This window comes from Bactrocera oleae, chromosome 3 (genome assembly GCF_042242935.1).
Source record: "Bactrocera oleae isolate idBacOlea1 chromosome 3, idBacOlea1, whole genome shotgun sequence".
Classification (NCBI taxonomy): domain Eukaryota; kingdom Metazoa; phylum Arthropoda; class Insecta; order Diptera; family Tephritidae; genus Bactrocera; species Bactrocera oleae.
The window spans coordinates 67,324,278-67,343,044 of record NC_091537.1 but is presented as its reverse complement, the minus strand read 5'-3'; the positions used below and the strand labels follow the sequence as shown (position 1 = coordinate 67,343,044).

The following is an 18,767-nucleotide window of genomic DNA, read 5'->3' as shown; positions in this document are numbered from 1 at the left end:
ACAAAAAAAATAAAAGGAATATGTTAGAAGATCACAGTAATCCATTTGATGCACCAGAGGAGTCGCATGTGAAATTTGGCTTGCATTTACTTGTATGTTTGTATACATGCTTACTTTACAGATTTATATCACATTATCGACTGAATAAAGAAAAACGCATTTGGGTGTTAAATTACGTTTGTTACGTTTTGTAAATTCTCTTAAAATATCTTGATTTTTTCCATAAACTCGATAATTATGACATTTTTTGTTTTATTCTTATATTTTAACCTATTGAAATCAGGATAAATTAAATCGTAACAATAATATAAATTATTTTCTTAACTTACATTTCAAATCTGTCAGCAAAAATCCTCTTGTTTTGTTTCTGATAACAAAACCGATTATTGGTTTCCGTGACACCCAAAACCGATACAATTTCTGTTTCGAACGTCAAACCAATAATATCTGAATTCATGACACCTACTACATTTTTTAATCGGTTTCAATTCTGATTCCGACAACTATCAGATTCTACAACACCCCTGATTAATTATTTTTAAGTAAATTGAAACAGCATAAACAATTGATGGGTGGTTTAATAGATAAATATCAATATGAAATAAGCAATTTGTAAGTATCGAATTAAGAACTTTTAGTCACTTATAGAGCAAATAGAGCCCTAGCCATAAAAATTTATGTTTTTTGTTGCATAATTGTTGATGGCAAAGTAAATATAAAAACCTATTTTGGACAGTGATAATAAAATTCTAATATAATACATTTATTTAAATATGATCAGAAACTGTCTAACAAAGTAAAATAGTAATTAAACAACAAATAATTTTCCAATATAAATAAAAATTTTACATAATTATGTTACAAAATTCTCTAAAATTTTTCGGCATGTACCCACTTTCTTCATTAAAACAGTCCGTTGCGAAACTTACTGCTGGCAGCGCCGTATTTCGCTCAGTGCTCTCCCAATTGGAAAATCAAATGAAATGAATACACACAACGAAATTGACGTTTGCTTTGTGCAGTCTGCCATCTTTGATTTTGCAGTGCCAGTGGACAGACGGGCAGATTTTTTAAGTGTAGAAAATTTGATAAGCATAGATTTTCACCAATACAAAATTTTAAAAGTGTAGTGTATTTGGTGAAACATGAACTTATGAAAAATTCATATATAATTTTTTGCAGTGCGATAGTTGTTTACATTTTTTTTATCGTATTGGCACGTTTGAAACTAAAAAGAACGCGTAGACATGGAAAACACAACAAAATAACTAAACATAAATTTGCGTTTTGTGCATGGATGCAAGTCAGACTTTAAATAAGCAAAAATTTTAATAAAGAGTGAAATTCGGTGAGCACCAGGTGTTTGATTAAAAAAGTTTGATTTCGTTAATGTAATTAATATGAGTAAGTGCATTCAATGTGGTAAAAGAATTTTATGTAAAAAATTTAAGTTTTATTTATGGGTGTCCTACACTTGAACTTCTAAACCTTTCAACCCTTGAGCGCTAAATATATATTGTTCGTACTGTGCTTTCAGCAACCGTACCGCATATGAGCGATACCACAACTTCCAACATGACAGATGCCAGTACAACTGCAGCAACACCAGCTCCACAACCAACTACAACAGCCACTAAATCAATGTTAGTGCAATTGACCACCGATGGTGTACCCAAACTACATTGTCCTGTATGTAATAAGGCATTAGTGTCGCTAAGCGGTTATGTGAAACATGTTAAGAAACATGAGCCACCTGGCGGCTTTCTCTGTCGCTATTGTGACGAACGTTTCTGTTCTGAGGAAGAATTGAAGAGGCATCGGGACAAAGTGCATACAACAATCGTGTGCCGGCTGTGTACAGAAGTCACGTTTACAAGCGAAAATGACTATCGTGAGCATATACGCGTCATACATAATGGCATCGATAGGGAAATGCTGAAATGTGACAAATGTGGCGCCGAATATAAAACAATTTATCCATACAAACGCCATATAGAAACGGAATGTGGCAAAATTAAACCACATAAATGTGAACAGTGTTCAATGACTTTCGTAACAAAATATAATCTTAAACAACACATGGTGCTGCATACTGGCGAGCGGAAATACTGTTGTAGCTATTGTGGTAAGAATTTTCTGCAAAAAGGACGTTTAGTGGAACATGAACGTTCGCACACGGGCGAGAAGCCGCACAAGTGTGATGTTAGTAGAAAATACTTTATATATGCTTAATGGATTTTAACTTACATAGTTTTTAGGTTTGTGGCAAGTGTTTTGCTCACCGAGAAAGTATTGTTACGCATTCCTCGATACACACCGGTGTCCGTTTGGTTGAATGTAAATGCTGCTTTACACGTTTCTCCTGTCATTCCAATTTAATAAAACATCGACGTACGCGACCCGACACCTGTGGTCAACCAGAATTCGATCCGCCCAAACAGCGCACGCGCACGCATCGGCACAGAAGTAAGTCTACATGTAGTGTATGTGATAATAATTTTATTACTGATGATAACAAATACTTTTTAGTACCACCAACACTCAATCCTACCTCAGAAATAAAAGTAAACAATTCCAATCGAATAATTAGGCCAGATCATAAAGAACAAGTGCGTAAATCAAACGCAAAGTTGGATGTTGACGCTACTACACCCACAAATTTGAACGCTAAAAATCGCGCAAATGACAGACCTGGCAAAAGAAAGCGCAAAATGTCCACTACTGATACGGAAGAGGACGACGATTTTGAGCAGAAGGAATGGTCTAATGAAAGTGTTGAAAAAGTGGAAATTAACGCGCTTGAGACTGCCACAACAATAGACCCGCAGGAAGCAGCAAACACTGCTCCGCCGCCGGGCTTCAAAAATGGTACGGAAGATAAAACAGTTACTGAAATCGGTAAATTTGAAACAGACTCGGAAAATGATTACGGAGATTACGGCGATTTTGACCTAGCCGAAGGGAGCGGTAGTGAAGACGAGCATAAAGAAAATGTACAATTAGCGCTTTCAAAATTAAAAGAAGAAAACCCGGCAAGAGTTGAGACTTATATAGATAATGCATATGATGATGACGAGCTTGAGTTTATTGACTCGCGTGAGTTTGTTGGCACCGAGTTCGAAGTCAAATCAGAAGATGCTAGTATTTTCAAAAATAAAGATAAACTTCACGATTCGCTGTTAAAAGAAAAGACAACGCAAAGCGTTATGAAAAGAGAGCAAGCGGGCTTACATGAGACTGAATTAATATTAATCAAAGCGGAGAACAGCGCCAACTATGTGGAGGAGACGGACATTTTAGATGTTGATAGTGATGTGAGTTTTGAATATAATAAGAAATTAGTTTCTTTTTACAATAAACTGTATATATTTTCTATAGCATTTGACAGCGCCACTTGCGTCTTGTAAAATAATGCTGCGAGATGTACGCCAACGTTACCCCGCATTGAAAGATGAGTCGAGTGTGAAAGTGTCACGCAATGCTGTGCCATTTCCGCTCCCCAGACGACACCAACAAGCTGCAGATGCGAACAATGAACATGCAAATAATTCAGATGAGCTGGACAATGTAGTGGATGTACCCAAAAAATCACGTAAGAGCATTAAACAAGTTGCAGAGGCGAAAATTGAAGAAAATGCAAAGGTCAGGAAACGTGGACGAAAGCCACGCCAACTGACGGAAGACTTAAATCTGCTTACTTATGGTGATGAAAATGTAGAAAATGCGGCCGCCTGTGATGATGAGGCGGAAGATAAGCAAACTACTGCAAAAACAAGTAAATCAGGACGTATGGCTAAGCTTTCACAAAAGGAATTGAAAGCGCGTTTGAAGCTATCGAAACGTGGTGAGAAGCCTTGGCAGTGCCCATATTGCATAAAAGTATACCACATACGCAAACCTTTTGAGAAGCATTTGCGTGACGATCATAAACGCCCGGAGGAGGAGATAAAGGAGACTTTTAAAACCGAAGAAATGACCATTAATGATGGTGAGGTCTTCAAGTGCCATATTTGCGCGAAAATATATTTGATGGAGAAACGTTTAACCAATCACATTAAAATGCATGGTGAGCAAAACAAAATTGGACTTTAAATGCAATGTTGAAAATATTGTTTAAAAACAAGATATAACGGTATCTTCGGTAATACCGAAGCTAGAATACCCTTCACAAATAAAAATTTTTTTATACAAAAAAGTGATTTTGATCGTTCAGTTTGTATGGCTGTTAGATCATATTGCAGTCTAATCTGAACAATTTTCTCGAAGATTGTGACGATGCGTTGGATAATAATATTTGCCAAATTTTGTGAAGATATTTTGCCAAATATTGCTTTTTGGTTTTTCATAGAAGAACTTAATTCTGACCGATCAGTTTGTATGGCAGCTATACGCTGTAGTGGTGCGATCTGAACAATTTATTCGAAAATTGTAGCGTTTTCTTGGACAATAATCCATGTAAATTTCGTGAAGATATCTTATCAAATGAATACGTTTTTAATAAAGAACTCGATTTTGATCGATCAGTTTGTATGGCATTTATATGCTATAGTAGTCCGATCTGAATTTCATCGCGGATTGCACCGTTGCCTTAAGCAATAATCCATGTTAAATTTCTTGAAGATATCTCGTCAATTGAAAGAGTTTTACATACAAAAACTTGATTCCGATCGTTCGTTTGTATGGCAGCTGTTTTCGATAGTGGTCCGATATCGGCAGTTCCGACAAATGAGCACCTTTTTTAGGAACAAATTGCGTGTGCCTAATTTCAGATCGATATCTTAAAAACTGAGGATCTAGGCAGATAGGCGGACATTATTTCCGATTTTGCTAAATAATTAAAATTGAAAATATTTTTTTAAATCGGAATTGGAAATGGAAAATTTGAAATCTAATTTTTAATCCAAAATTTTTGATTTACAAAATTTGCACCCCTGTTTGAATGAACTTATAATACACAATTTTCTTTGTTTTTTGCGCAGGTCCTGACGGCAGTTTAACCTTTAAGTGCCCCTGCTATTGCTCTGTATATTTCGCAACCAAGGACGAAGCAACTGCTCATGCGCGCAAGGAGCATCGTGATCTCATATTTTGTAATATTTGTGAAAAATTCATGACCGGTCATGATTCGCTGAAGAATCATATGAGAAAACATGAACAGGAGCGAGACAGCAAATCTGTGGCGAATAGAAACTTTGTTTGCGACAAATGTGGTAAGAAATTCTATGGACGCACCTCGTTGACCGATCACGTACGCTCCGATTGTGGACGTAAACCGCTTTACCAGTGCAATGTATGTGGCAAGCATCTAACCACGGCGGGCATATTGAAAACACATTTGCTGTTACACAAAGATGATACGCCTTATCAGTGCGACAAATGCGGCAAGACATTTAAGGTGAAAGCACAATACAAAACGCATATAAAAACGCGGCACACGGACTATAAACCCTTTCAGTGTCATGTAAGTGCGCGAAATTTGTTTGCATGTGCTTATTTGTTTTTGTTTTTTTTTATAAATATTAAAATATTCCTACCTCAGCTATGCCCGAAAGCTTATCCCTACCGCGAATCGTTGCTCACACACATGACCGTGCATACGGGCATCAAACGCTTCCTTTGCAATGGCTGCGGCAAACGTTTCACTTGTGTTTCCAACCTGCAAGCACATCGCAAAGTGCACTCGGATACTTGCGGGCAACTGCCGCTCAATGCAAAGGCGACGCAGTATATGGGCGTACAAAAGGGGAATCTACTTTTAGGCGCTAAGCCAGAAGCTGGCGTTGATTATAAGGAAACTAACACGCTTATAGCAAAAGAAGTAATTGATCGTGATCGCCCAATGGCACAAGAAATTAATTATCCTTCAGAACCGTCTGCGCCTTTGGCAACTGTGCCACTCAACTATACACAAACGACCACGCCACAATTGCTGCTGCCACAAGTCATCACCCAATTTATAGATGATACGCATACATTGGCGTCTACGTCGACCGCATTTCCTTGAGGGCGGCAATGAGTGCATTATTTAGATTTATGTTTTTAAAATTTGGTTAGATGTAAAATTAAGTTACTTTTAAAGTGTCATAGAATTTGGTAGTGATACGCTTAACTTGAAGCAGATTTGCATTTTAAAATGTATGTTTTTTAGTTTTAGTGAGTAAACGTTTGAATAAAAATATAAAGCCAAAATTATATTTATACACATGTACTGCTTAAACATGCATAAATTAAAAAAGTATATGAATATTGAAATACATTTTCTAATATGCAATAATAAAACATTAAGCTTTTTTTCGCTTTTAGTAAACTGAAATATTAATATGCACATAAGAACACTAGTAAACCTTGTTTACAAATCACTACAGTTCAAATTCCCGTTGCATTAGCAATAATTCGTGCCTCAAAGTATTATAACAAGCGCCAGTCAAAACAAATCAAATAAGAAATGATCTTTATAATACAAATTACACGTCTACATTTTACTGACTTTTATATACATTACATACATTTTTCTTCGCTAATATTTCTAATTTACATTTATACATCTTCATGCCTCGACTTACAACTAAACTTTAACAAAATGCTAAATTAACTTTAAAATTTATCGTATTTGTGCAGAAAACTGCCTTTAATTTAAGCGAAAATATGGTTTTTGAAATTTCCCTATAGGCATACGGCCACGTTGTCGTAAGCGGCGCACCGCTTCACGTAAATATTTGGGCTGCAAAGCCCCAGTCTCGCCCGCCGCTTCCATAACGTCTAAAGCTGCGCATGTAAATGTACACATGAAAATAAATGTTTCAAATAAAGTAATTTTTCAGCCGACTTACCCTCTTCCACAATTTCACCAACAAATACCTTCGCTATACCCGACATAGCAATTACGACATTTTGTGATACGGAGCAGCCGGTTATGGTTTGCATGAGCCGCTTCACTGCGGCTTTGGGAAATGCCGAACGGCGATACATTTCATAGCGATCGAGCTGCTCTTCTGTGAAGTTGGAAACGAGCACTCTACATTGTAGACATAAAAAAAATTAAAACTATATTTTACACAATGCATTTGTACACATGTACTTACTGCATTTTTTCACGTTCTTCTTCCTCCAACTCCTTTTTGGTTTTTTGTTTTTTAGATGGCGCATCATCGTTTAATTCTGTACCTTCCGATTTCAGCTCCTTCATATCCAGTCCAAGCTCATCTTGAAAACGTACCTTGTTAGCACATTCATCACCAGAGTGATCGCTATTGGCATTGCCATCACCATCAAAATCTCGTGTCCGATTTTCCATATCACTGCTACTCTTTGCTTTGTCAAATAACTTTAAATCGACTTCATCGTGTTCGGTTTGCTTTTGCGAACTTGAATTTGTTGTTGGCTTAGTTGAGACAGTTGTTGTTGGAAGTAGTATTTCATCCATCACAATTAATTTATTTTTAATAAATAAAACAAGTTGCACACATATAAACAGTATACGAAAATTTACTTTTTTTCTGCCACTTCAATTTCAGCTGTTTGACAAATGCCAATAATTAGCTTTATCTACAAAAGCAGGGTTGCATGTAGTTTTCGATATTTTATAAACAAAATTTCAGACAAAATAATGTCATTAAATAAATAAATATAATTCAAAATATGATTTTGAAAAATTTATTTTGGTAAATGTATAGCTTAGGTCCCCTAACTAAGGAGGCCTCAAAAATAATTTCCTTTGCGCCGCGATCTGATGGTATGGACGAATATCGGAGATCGTTGAACACCTTTCCGCACTGGTTTAGAAAAAATATAAAAAAAAATAGCAATATTGAAAAAATTCACTTTCTGCTCACGGACTTGTAATCTACGCGTAAAAATAAGACTATTTAAAAAAAAATTTAAATTTTGAGGCCTCCTTAGTTGGGGACCTAAACTATACATTTACTTTGATCTTTCTAATATCATGTTTTTATGAACTAAAAAATTACTTTAGTATAGTTATGAACACATTTAAACAAAGAATAATAATTTTAAAATTTCTTCTGTTACCACAGCACTGTCGGCTGTCAAATGTATTGTTATTTCTTTTGCTATTTTCGCACTATGCGTTTTTGTCGTTTTGACAACTACCTCGTGTTTTTGTATTCCCTTTTTCTGCAACACTCATTAAGCTCGGAAAATTTTACAGCATTAATTTGTGCAAAGTTCATTTAATAACCAAGTTGGAAATTGTTCTGTTTATACAACAAAATGTCAGTAGAAATAACAAAAGTGGAAACCACAGTCAATGCGGAGGAGGGCGCTGAAAATGCGGCAACCGAGGCTCCTGCCGCAACTGGTGAGGAGGTGAAAAAACAAAAGAAGCCTAAACCAAATAATAAGAAACTGCGACAAGGTAAGTTCTGCTACAGCATGTATATATAAAGACTTTTTCCTAAATTAGATCACCTAACCCTAATGAAATTACAACACTCTCACTATGCTAGCTGAGGCAGCGGCGAAAAAGGCAACGGATGGTATGGATGGTGAAAATAGCGAAACTGTAAATGCGGTGGCTAACGGTGAGTCCAAAGAGGAAGCTGAGATCGCCACAAATGCAACTGAGGGCGATAAAAAATCAGCGCCTAAAAAGAAAAATAAAAACAAAAACAAAATCGGCAATAAGAAAGTGCAAACCGATCCACCGAGCATACCAATTGCAGAACTGTTCTCTGATGGACAATTTCCGGAGGGTGAGATTTTGCAACATCCTACACCTAAAGATCTGCCCGATGATCGTACGGCCAAGGATCGTTTTACATCGGAAGAAAAGCGTGCTTTGGATCGCATGCATAACGATATCTACCAGGAGTTGCGTCAGGCTGCAGAGGCACATAGGCAGACAAGGCAGTACATGCAACGTTACATTAAGCCCGGTATGACTATGATACAGATTTGTGAAGAATTGGAGAATACAGCACGTCGTTTAATTGGCGAAAATGGGTTGGAGGCGGGTTTGGCATTTCCCACCGGTTGTTCGTTGAATCATTGTGCTGCACATTACACGCCTAACGCTGGTGATACGACTGTCTTGCAGTATGATGATGTGTGCAAAATTGATTTCGGCACACACATCAAGGGACGCATTATCGATTGCGCCTTTACGCTAACATTTAACAATAAGTACGACAAACTTTTGCAAGCTGTGAAGGAAGCCACCAATACTGGTATTAAAGAGGCCGGTATTGATGTACGTCTATGCGATGTAGGCGCCGCCATACAAGAAGTTATGGAATCATATGAACTAGAGTTGGATGGCAAAACATATCCAATCAAGTCGATAAGAAATCTGAACGGCCATTCCATCAGCCCCTATCGTAAGTCTCAAGCGGTGCTTTATATATTTATTTGTGCTGGCATATAATTACATTTACATTTTTTTTGTTGTACACAGGTATTCACTCTGGCAAGACCGTGCCAATTGTCAAGGGCGGCGAATCCACACGCATGGAAGAAAATGAGTTCTACGCTATCGAGACTTTCGGTTCAACCGGTCGCGGTCTCGTACATGACGATATGGATTGTTCGCATTACATGAAAAATTTCGATGCCCCGTTCGTACCATTGCGTTTGCAATCATCCAAACAGTTACTTGGCACAATCAATAAACATTTCGGCACGTTGGCGTTCTGTAAACGTTGGTTGGATCGCGCCGGTGCCACTAAATATCAAATGGCGCTGAAGGATCTTTGCGATAAGGGTGTAGTGGAGGCATACCCACCACTTTGCGACATTAGAGGTTGCTACACCGCCCAGTACGAGCATACAATTATGTTGCGACCATCATGTAAAGAGATTGTATCGCGTGGCGATGATTATTAGTACATACATACATACATACAGAAACAACACATGTGTACACGCGTTTGCAAAATTTCAATAAATAATGCAAATTCTAAATTGTTTTCATAATTATAATTTTATCTAGTGCTCAATGAAATTAACACTTGAAATTTACCACAATTGAAAATTATTTTCTTTAAATGTGTATAACACTCGAAATACTAAGATTTGGCCAAAGCAAGCAAAACAAGCTCTAATCATCTTAAAATTGCATAAATTGTTAAATTATTATCGAAATGAAAAAGTTATTTGCGCATAATATACCAATACATTAAACCGCAAACAAAAATTGATCAGTTCGATCTAAAAAAATGTTTATATCTGCTTCTTAGTAATCGATTTTGTAATATATACATACATACATACATAAAGCATTGAATTTAAAATGTAAAAGTAAAATTAAAAAAGCATGTTTATCAAAAACCTAAAATGAAAAGTTACATTAAAAAGTGTGTGTTGTAATTTTGTTGTATAATGCATCGTGTTCATCTGAATGTTAACTGACATAGGAAGCCTTTGTATGGCAGAAATGCTCTTGTTGGATCTCGGATCGAACATACATTGCTGTTGTAAAAAAAAATTTTTTTTCATTGTTTTCTTCACTTTCTAAATTTCCCCCCAGGTCAACTACCTGTTATATTAACCAGGCAAAGAAGTTCGGACCAGATCTAAATAAAACAAGTAAAATCGTTAATTTCGGTTAGCACCGCGGCTTAATACCCTTTAAGTTGCGATTGATATCTCCAAAACTAAGAAACTAGTTAGTGTATATTCAGACGTACAGCTCTCACGCTGTTTATTTATATACATATAAATACTTTATAAGGTTTCCGTCGGTTTTTTCTGGGTGTTAAAAACTTGTTGACTACCTTAAAATTTAGGTGGTCACCTAAAAATATTCAGAGTATAAATATATTCTCCCATACTTTTCTTCACTAAAAGGAGAGTAGTCTTCCTTTCACATATCTCTACTATGTTGACATATGTCTCTAGCGGAACTCACTCTCAGGAGCTTTTAGAAGGTGTCAACATATGTACCCAGGAACATCAAGAAGACATATTTTAACGATATCCAACAACTCACGCAACATAAACCGGAAAATTCCGCAGGGATCATGATTTTTGACATTACATATGAAATTCAATCAACCCCTCAACATATCACCAGAATCAAAGAAAATCCCGTGTGATCTATGCTACGATCCCGTCGGACGTCGAAACAGCCGATTTTCTCCAATTACCGTTAGTTTACTTCGATAACTAGTTGGTTACACTTCTTATAAGCACGTTTAAGATAACTGTTAAGACGGCAAACAGTTCCTAAAAAGTTTTGATGATTGAGGGATCTTAATCCGGGTCCATTCCGGAGCACTTTCAGATTTGTGGAAACCTAAGAAATTACAGGAGTCTTAGAACTTTTTGAAATCCTTTGGAGTCTAGAATATAAATAGGTTAGGCTTAGCACTTTACTGTGGACAAAGTCGGTGATCCACAAAAAAAATTCCAATATTTTTAGAAAATTCCAATATTTTTAGAAAATTCATATTTAAAATAACAATAAAAAATAACCAAATACCAATTTACAAAATGTCACAGACAGAACAAACAGAGAAAATTTAACAAAGAAACATTATTACCGCTTTACTTTTTCATTGGACTAATCGCTTAAGTTAAGTGACAACACATAATCATCTTTTTCAGATTTCTTCTGATCAGCGAAGAAATCCGATAACCCGTTATTGTCAGTAAAATTCAGATCGAACTGCATGGAGTCGTTATCCTCTTCAGTGGGTGATACCTGTATAACAGCGCTGCTATCATTGCAGCTCTTGAGAGTCTCGCGGAAGAAACGCTCAAAATCCATTGCCGGCTGCTTACACTTACGTTTGCATTTCACACTTATACCCTTGGGCTCATCAAAGCTTAACATATCATTTGTGTCTTTAACAGTGTTTAGACCTAACTCGGAATCTGTTTGAGAGTTTTCCTCACTTGATTCTTTCAGAAAGTCGTAGAAAAAGTTATTACCGTCTGGTATTTTCTCCTGCTTTCGTATTTTTGGGATTTGGGGTTTTTTGAACACGTTATTCTTGGTCGTCTGTAAAGTTTCTGTTGAAATTGTGGAGTTTGCGGGTTGGGCTTGTGGTTCTGGTGTGAATGTTATGGGTAACTTCTGAAAAAAGTAAATTAAATTACTTTTATTTACATTAAATAATTTGAAATAAAGACATATAAAATGTTAAAAAATAAATACAATTTTACACTGAAATATTGAAATTAATGTATTTAAGAATGATAATTATTTAAAAACAAAAAAAAACGTTAACTTCGGTTGCACCGAAGCTATAATACCCCTCACAAATACAACAGATTACTTACAAGACCTTCCTTCGTCAGTTAGTATGGTAGCTATATGCTATAATGACTCGATCTGAAAAATAACTTCATAGATTGCACCGTTGCTTTAGCAATAATCCTTATCAAAAATCTTGAAGATATCTCGTCAAATGAAAAAGTTTTTTATACAAGCACTTTATTCGACGGCTCAGTTTGTATGGCAGCTATATGCTATAGCGGTTCGATACGGGGCGAAGTTTCAGATCGATAACTCAAAAACTGAGGGGCTAGTTCGTACATATACAACGGACATGGCTAAATCTTACTTTTATTGCTTTATTTTTTCGCGTCAACTAAAATTATATTAAAATAATGTTCAAAATATTGTAGATACAATATAAATATGTGATATAAACTCAACCAAAGAGACTAAATTTAATTTACGAGTATTGAGTTTATATGTAAAATGTCAAATTTAATTTTATTAGGAATATGAGGTTGAGACCAAGGTAACTAGACTTAGGTTACCATATTTGTCTCGGCAAATACCGCGACGGTTTTTTAGTCATCGATTTTTTCCATATTATAATTCACTGAAAATCGCGACATATAATATGTGAGAGAGTAACAGAATTTTATTCAAGCCCGGGACGGCTTAACTCGGAATCCAGACTGTCCCGACCAAACCGAGACGAATGGTCAGCAAAGTCTAGACCAACTCCATTCATCATTTCATTCAGCGGTAACCCATATAATTTTTAAGAAAACTGGAATTGGAAAATCGAAAATCACTATATAAGGTATGTTGGGAGGGATCTTACATTAGGTATATGGGAAATAGGGGTAGTATTGACCTGATTTTATCTACCATATTTTTGGAATTACTACAAAGTATTAACAGAAATAGATACTATCTGAGTTTCATTAAGGTACCCTACAAACCATCACCAATATACGAGTATAAGTATTAAAGTCGACCAGAGATCATTTATATAGAGTTATTTTAGGCGCAAACATAAATTATTATTAGAAAAGGATGCTCACCATTAAGACAACTCACATATTGGCCGATATATGCGTTATAAAGTTCACCGGAAGTTCGAAAATATTTCTATTAGGCATATGGGGGCTAAGGAAAGTATTGACTAGATTCAACCCATTTCGGCACACAGGCATACTATTATCAAAAAAAGGATGCTCTCCAATTTCTGCAATATATCTCACAGATTTACCGATACTATTAGAGGCCTGAAAAGCACTGTTCGTGCAAAGTTTTATCTAGATACATTGATTGATTCTTGATTTGTATACTGCAAAGTCAAAGAATCACATGGAATTTAAAATTGTATTATACGAAAAGTAGGCTTGTTCGATTTCGCTCATTTTCGCACTGTAATGTAGGAATGTCAGCAGAATAATACTTACCAAATCGGGTGTAAAATTTTATGTTTCGAGCGCATTTATTTATAGATTTATCGCACTTTTAGTAGTTTTTAACAAAATCGTTATAGAATTTAGAAAATATGTACATTAAACCTATTAGAAGGCGGGGCCATGCCCACTTTTAAACACTTTTTTAAACCCTAGATGCCGCTTCCTAGTTCAATTCGTTTTACTAAATAACATCCTTGTGTCTTATTGTGGAGCTTAGTTGTGATACTTTATTGGTTTCCGATTAATGGCGTTTTATGGGCGTGGCAATAGTGCGATTCCAACTCAACTTGGGTGTCAAGGAAAACGTATACGAAGTTTTATCAAGATTTCTCTATTTTATAATATAATTATATTTTTATATTAAAGTTATCGCTTGCACGGACGGACAGACGTACAGAAATCAACTTGTCTAGTCAGCCGGATCATTTACATATGTCTGTAGCAACATGTTTCAAGAGTATTAAACTTTTGAGAAAATATTAAAAACAATTCAAATTAATTTCCCCAAAACTTGATTTTTTTATAAAACACAAATATTAAATTAATTAACAAAAGTATATCTTTAAAAAACCTCACCGTCGGCAATTTAGTGCCCGCTGGTTTAATGATGCGACATTCTTGAATTTCGATTTTTGACTTCTTTTCGATCGCCTGAACTTTGCTTTGCCTTTGCGAACCCAATAATCTTGCTTTCCTGAGCAATTTTTTTGCCGTAACGAAATCCGGCTTGGTCTGCTTCTGTCCTGATAATTCTTCACTGTGTGGTTTCTCATTTCCATTTCTCATGACTTCATCGGTACTGAAAATTTCAATAGTCTCAGTATCACCGTTAAATGATGGCACGTTATCCTCAACCAAAAATGTATCATTTTCAATTTGTCCATCAGTTCCGGCAGCAATATCATATTTAGACGAATTAAAGCTCGCATGGCGTGATGGAATGAAGTCCAAATCACTCTCAAAACTCTCGAGTGTGGCAAAACGTACACGTTTTTTAGGTATCACAGCTCCACCCTCACCCTCGGTAATATTTGGACGTCGCAGTATGGATGTTGGACCCCTATTGGATATTGTATTCGTGTGGTCCGCTTCAGAGTCACAGTTTACAGTCATATACGGAACTATGGGAGTGCTACCGGGATATACAGTTGTGGTAACCAGCTCTTGGAACTGTTTTTGTTTCTTTAACTCCCACTCTTTGAAAAGATCTAAGAAACTGATTTCTTTCGGCTTCGCATCTGTGTCCGCATTAGTGGTATTTCCAAATTTAGGAAATGCATCAAGCTTTGTGGCGATGGATGGTGTGAAATCGTGGTTTGTGGTGACTTTCTCTAGACTCGGCCTCAACTCATTTGCGTTGACGAAAACGGGGAGCTGAATTGTAACGAAGACTTGTTTATGTCTACGGAGTTTCATAGTGCGTTTACTTACCTTCGTATTGAGTGTCTGCATTTTTGAAATCAATTCTTGTTTTTGTGCTACCAAATCTTTCCTTTGGGAATTATATGCACTTTCTAAAGCAGCAAGCTGAAATAAGGAAAATGATTTCGTGGTAGAATTGTGAGCCTCTGATTACTTAAATACTAAATTATAACCATACTTTATGTTTCTATTAGGTATGAAGGTAAGGCTCAGATTTTTTATTTTTTATTTTTTTTGTTTTATAAATAGGAATACCCACACAAAATCAGCAGGTTTTACGATACTGGAATTGGCGGGCTTTATTCGGACAAGGGTTGCTATTTTCTGAAGTATAACCCTATTAGGATTGGTAAGTAGTAAATAATAGATAGATAATGATTGAGGTATGCACCACGACCTATAAGTAGTAAGTAATAAAGAATGTCAAAAAAAGAAACCGAAACCTGTGAGTTCGTAGTTTACTGAATTGATACTATATCCGGCCGAAAACTATTACCTCAGCAAAACTAAAAAATGTTGTATACATGATCAGCCTCCGAACGGATCACTCACAATATGGTTTAATCATATTATCTTTTGCGATTTTGATAAAGAAGAAGAGTTCGCCGAATCTGTGGGAGCCACTTGTGCATCAATTTAACGTTTAAAAAGCAGCCGAATATATTCAAAGAAAGGCGGAACTTTCATGACTCAAATAAGGCAATAAGTGTCTATCATGGCAAAACTCGGCTTCATGTTGCAATGCCGGTTAAAAGCTATTTGGAAAACAGAAAACGTCTTGCCTCTTGTGACTACCAGTTGTTCTATTCGATGGCTTGAGTCATTCTTGGCCGACAAACCAGCTGTTTTTGTATATGGTTATTTTTGGATGGAATCCACAAGTCACCAGAAAAATAGGAGAATGTTATAGCGTGAGATGGGCAATACTTTGAATAATACTACAGAACACATAAGTACACGTTTTTCTTAAGTAAACGTTCAAATTTATCATTTTTATTGATAATAAATTAGAGCTTGAGTATTTACCTCTGCTTCTTTTCCTCCTATTTCTTTGCTTCCTTTTACTAGCAAAACGATTATAGCATTTCGTTTGTTTTGGAGCTTGTCTAATTGCTCCAATAATTTGCTCTGATAAGCAGCCGAACGTTGTTTAGCATTATCTATTTTTGCCTGAATGTTTGCAACTTCTTTTTCTGCAGCGCGTGCTGCTTGAACTGAAAATAATAATTCATTTTAGTTATAATATAATAATACGATAAAAAAAGTTTAAAAATATTAAAAATAATAAAAATAAACAAACCAAAAAATAAAAAACAAGAAAAAATGTTAACTTCCATTGCACCGAAGCTATAATACCCTTCACAAATACAAGTGATTAATTACAAGAAATTGATTTTGAAATGCCATTTTTGACGACAGTTATATGCTATAGTGATGCGATCTCAATAATTTCTTCAGAGATTGCACCATTGCATTAGACAATAACCATGCCCAATTTCGTGAAGATATCTCGTCATATGAAAAAGTTTTCCATACAAGCACTTTATTCCGATTGTCAGTTTGTATAGCAGCTATATGCTATAATGGGTCGATCTGAATTATTTATTCAGAGATTGTAGCAATGCCTGAGATAATAAATTTCGTTAAGCTATTTTGTCAAATAAAAAAGTTTTCCATACAAGGATTTGAGTTGGATCGGTTAATTTGTTTGGCAGATATATGCTATAGTTTTCCGATATCGGCGGTTCTGATAAACGAGCAGCTTCTTGGTGAGAAAAGGGCGTGTGCAAAATTTCAGATCACTATATCAAAAACTGAGATAATAGTTCGCGTATATGCAAGTAGAGGCGGACGGACAGGGCTAAATCGACTCAGCTAGTTACGCTAATCATTTATATGCCACAATGATAAAATAAAATAATGAATAAATAAATTTAATAAAGAAATAAATTAAATAAAAAATAGATAAAATAATTTTTTAAAATCCTACAAATAAAGTTTCAATAAATCTAAATTAATTTCTAACGTCTATTCTCATTGCATTATCATCGCTTATACTTTTCCACCTTCAGTTACCTGTATAAATACAAACATACACACCTATTGGCCGCTGTTCCAACGCTTTCCTACGTTCCTTTTCCTCTTCATATTCTTCGCTCAGTTCGCGCATCTCATTCTGACACTGCAATTGCATTAGTTCCAGTTTACAATGCAATTGCGAATTCCAATCAATATTTTGTACTTGCACACAAAACTCGACGGAATGTTTGTAAACTGTTAACATTTGTTCTTTTACCGCGCATTGTTGTTGGTATTGTAATTTTAACTGTTTCATAATACTTTCCAATTCATAGACGTCCATTGTGTTGATTAGCGTCTCTTGTAATAATTCTAAGCAGTTGTTGTTGTTAATTGCAAACAAATTTCAATTGTTGTAAAGAATTTATTATGTTAACACTTTATTTTTCTATTTTCCTTAGTGCTTACCTTTCTCCAGTTTACGTTGCTCGTCTTTGCGCACCAAACACTGCGCCGTCTGTGCTAACAGTTCTTGCAATTTGCTGTTGCTTTTGGCTTGCTGCTCTAAATAGTTTATCAATATTAACGAGCTCATTTCCTGGTTGATTTATTTTTGTACACACAACAATTACTGTATTTAATTTTAACACTGAACAAATATTAGCTCGGAACGAAAACTTTATATTAGCACACTGCTTCCCCACTTAATTTTGATAGAGTGGGATATAAATTAACGGTTCTTTATATCCGTTCGGTTAACTCGTGTTGCCAGACGATTGTCGCGTTAAAAATAACACAGAGTTGCATTTTTATTCACAAGTTACGATCAACATAAAAAGTTATAATAATAATAAATACAAATTTTATCGAAAGAAAAAATAATATTAATTTTAACATAATATTTATTTAATTATTTTTTATCACATTTGTGTGTATATTAATTTTTTTTACTTTTTTAATAGTCTAACTTGTTTGGTTCTAATAATGGCACTGGTTGGTTTCTCAAAAGTCTTTGTTCGTACATAAAGAGGTTGATATAATATTAAATTTATGTAAAAAAGGCATAAAATATTATTTACATAGGTACATACCATATATGTATGTATTACACAGCTTTACAAAAACAAGGTTTTGTTTACCTGGATATCTTAGCAAACTTTGATGTTTTTAAGTGTCCAGTTTATGAATTTATTACTGAAAGTATTGGGTATATTGTAGATCATTGGACTCAACTCGACCGAAGAGGCTAAATTTAATATTATATATTGAGTTGATGTGGAAAACGTCAACCAGAGGATCGGAATTTATTGTATTAGGAATATGTGGTTTAGACCAACTCCATTCTAATTCAGTGCTAAACGACATAATTTTTAAGAAAACTTGGCGATTTAATTTCATTAAAATATCATACCTTAAATAATCTGAACGGTTGAAAGTTAGGGCAGAAATTATATATGCTATATTGGGGGCAGAGAAAAGGACGGGCTGATTGCATTTATTTGGACAATGCTCAGGTATACTTAAGAACATATTTTCAAGCAATTTTTTCAATTATAACTCACTTGACATATTCGGCATAAAATTTGTTTCGATTTTATATATTTTTTCTAAAACCACATACTATAAACATGACAGGTACAAATAGAATGCTCCTAGGATTTCATTAAAGTACCTCACATACAATCACCAATTTA

At 35.3% G+C, this 18,767-nt stretch overlaps 4 protein-coding genes and 1 long non-coding RNA gene across 6 annotated transcripts in view; 3 read left to right on the top strand and 2 right to left on the bottom strand.

Annotated features, from left to right (window-relative positions):
* Positions 1-18,767, top strand: part of LOC138856276 (uncharacterized) — a 534,605-nt gene that overhangs the window by 481,856 nt on the left and 33,982 nt on the right. The gene's annotated exons all lie outside the window — the stretch shown is intronic.
* On the top strand, positions 906-6,313 carry zf30C (zinc finger protein 30C). 2 transcript variants are annotated; one of them, XM_036371014.2, is made up of 7 exons: positions 906-1,348; positions 1,538-2,202; positions 2,259-2,466; positions 2,530-3,314; positions 3,379-4,066; positions 4,980-5,461; positions 5,540-6,313. In XM_036371014.2, the coding sequence occupies exons 2-7, from the start codon at positions 1,552-1,554 to the stop codon at positions 6,002-6,004; spliced, it is 3,279 nt and encodes a 1,092-aa protein (XP_036226907.2). In that variant the 5' UTR covers positions 906-1,348; positions 1,538-1,551; the 3' UTR covers positions 6,005-6,313. The 2 variants fall into 2 exon arrangements, with proteins under 2 accessions (XP_036226907.2, XP_014094655.2); XM_014239180.3 differs by having other exon boundaries at positions 907-1,404.
* Taf11 (TATA-box binding protein associated factor 11) lies at positions 6,440-7,517 on the bottom strand. The gene is made up of 3 exons (XM_014239183.3): positions 7,083-7,517; positions 6,831-7,015; positions 6,440-6,765 (listed from the first exon to the last, which is right to left on the bottom strand). The coding sequence occupies exons 1-3, from the start codon at positions 7,421-7,423 to the stop codon at positions 6,629-6,631; spliced, it is 663 nt and encodes a 220-aa protein (XP_014094658.2). The 5' UTR covers positions 7,424-7,517; the 3' UTR covers positions 6,440-6,628.
* Positions 8,094-9,918, top strand: und (methionyl aminopeptidase und). Its single transcript, XM_014239170.3, has 3 exons — positions 8,094-8,374; positions 8,466-9,335; positions 9,413-9,918. Exons 1-3 carry the CDS (start codon positions 8,230-8,232, stop codon positions 9,838-9,840), a joined length of 1,443 nt encoding a protein of 480 aa, XP_014094645.2. The 5' UTR covers positions 8,094-8,229; the 3' UTR covers positions 9,841-9,918.
* Positions 11,359-17,801, bottom strand: LOC106620630 (uncharacterized). The gene is made up of 6 exons (XM_014239174.3): positions 17,542-17,801; positions 17,155-17,445; positions 16,081-16,268; positions 15,064-15,159; positions 14,209-15,006; positions 11,359-12,034 (listed from the first exon to the last, which is right to left on the bottom strand). Exons 1-6 carry the CDS (start codon positions 17,666-17,668, stop codon positions 11,519-11,521), a joined length of 2,016 nt encoding a protein of 671 aa, XP_014094649.2. The 5' UTR covers positions 17,669-17,801; the 3' UTR covers positions 11,359-11,518.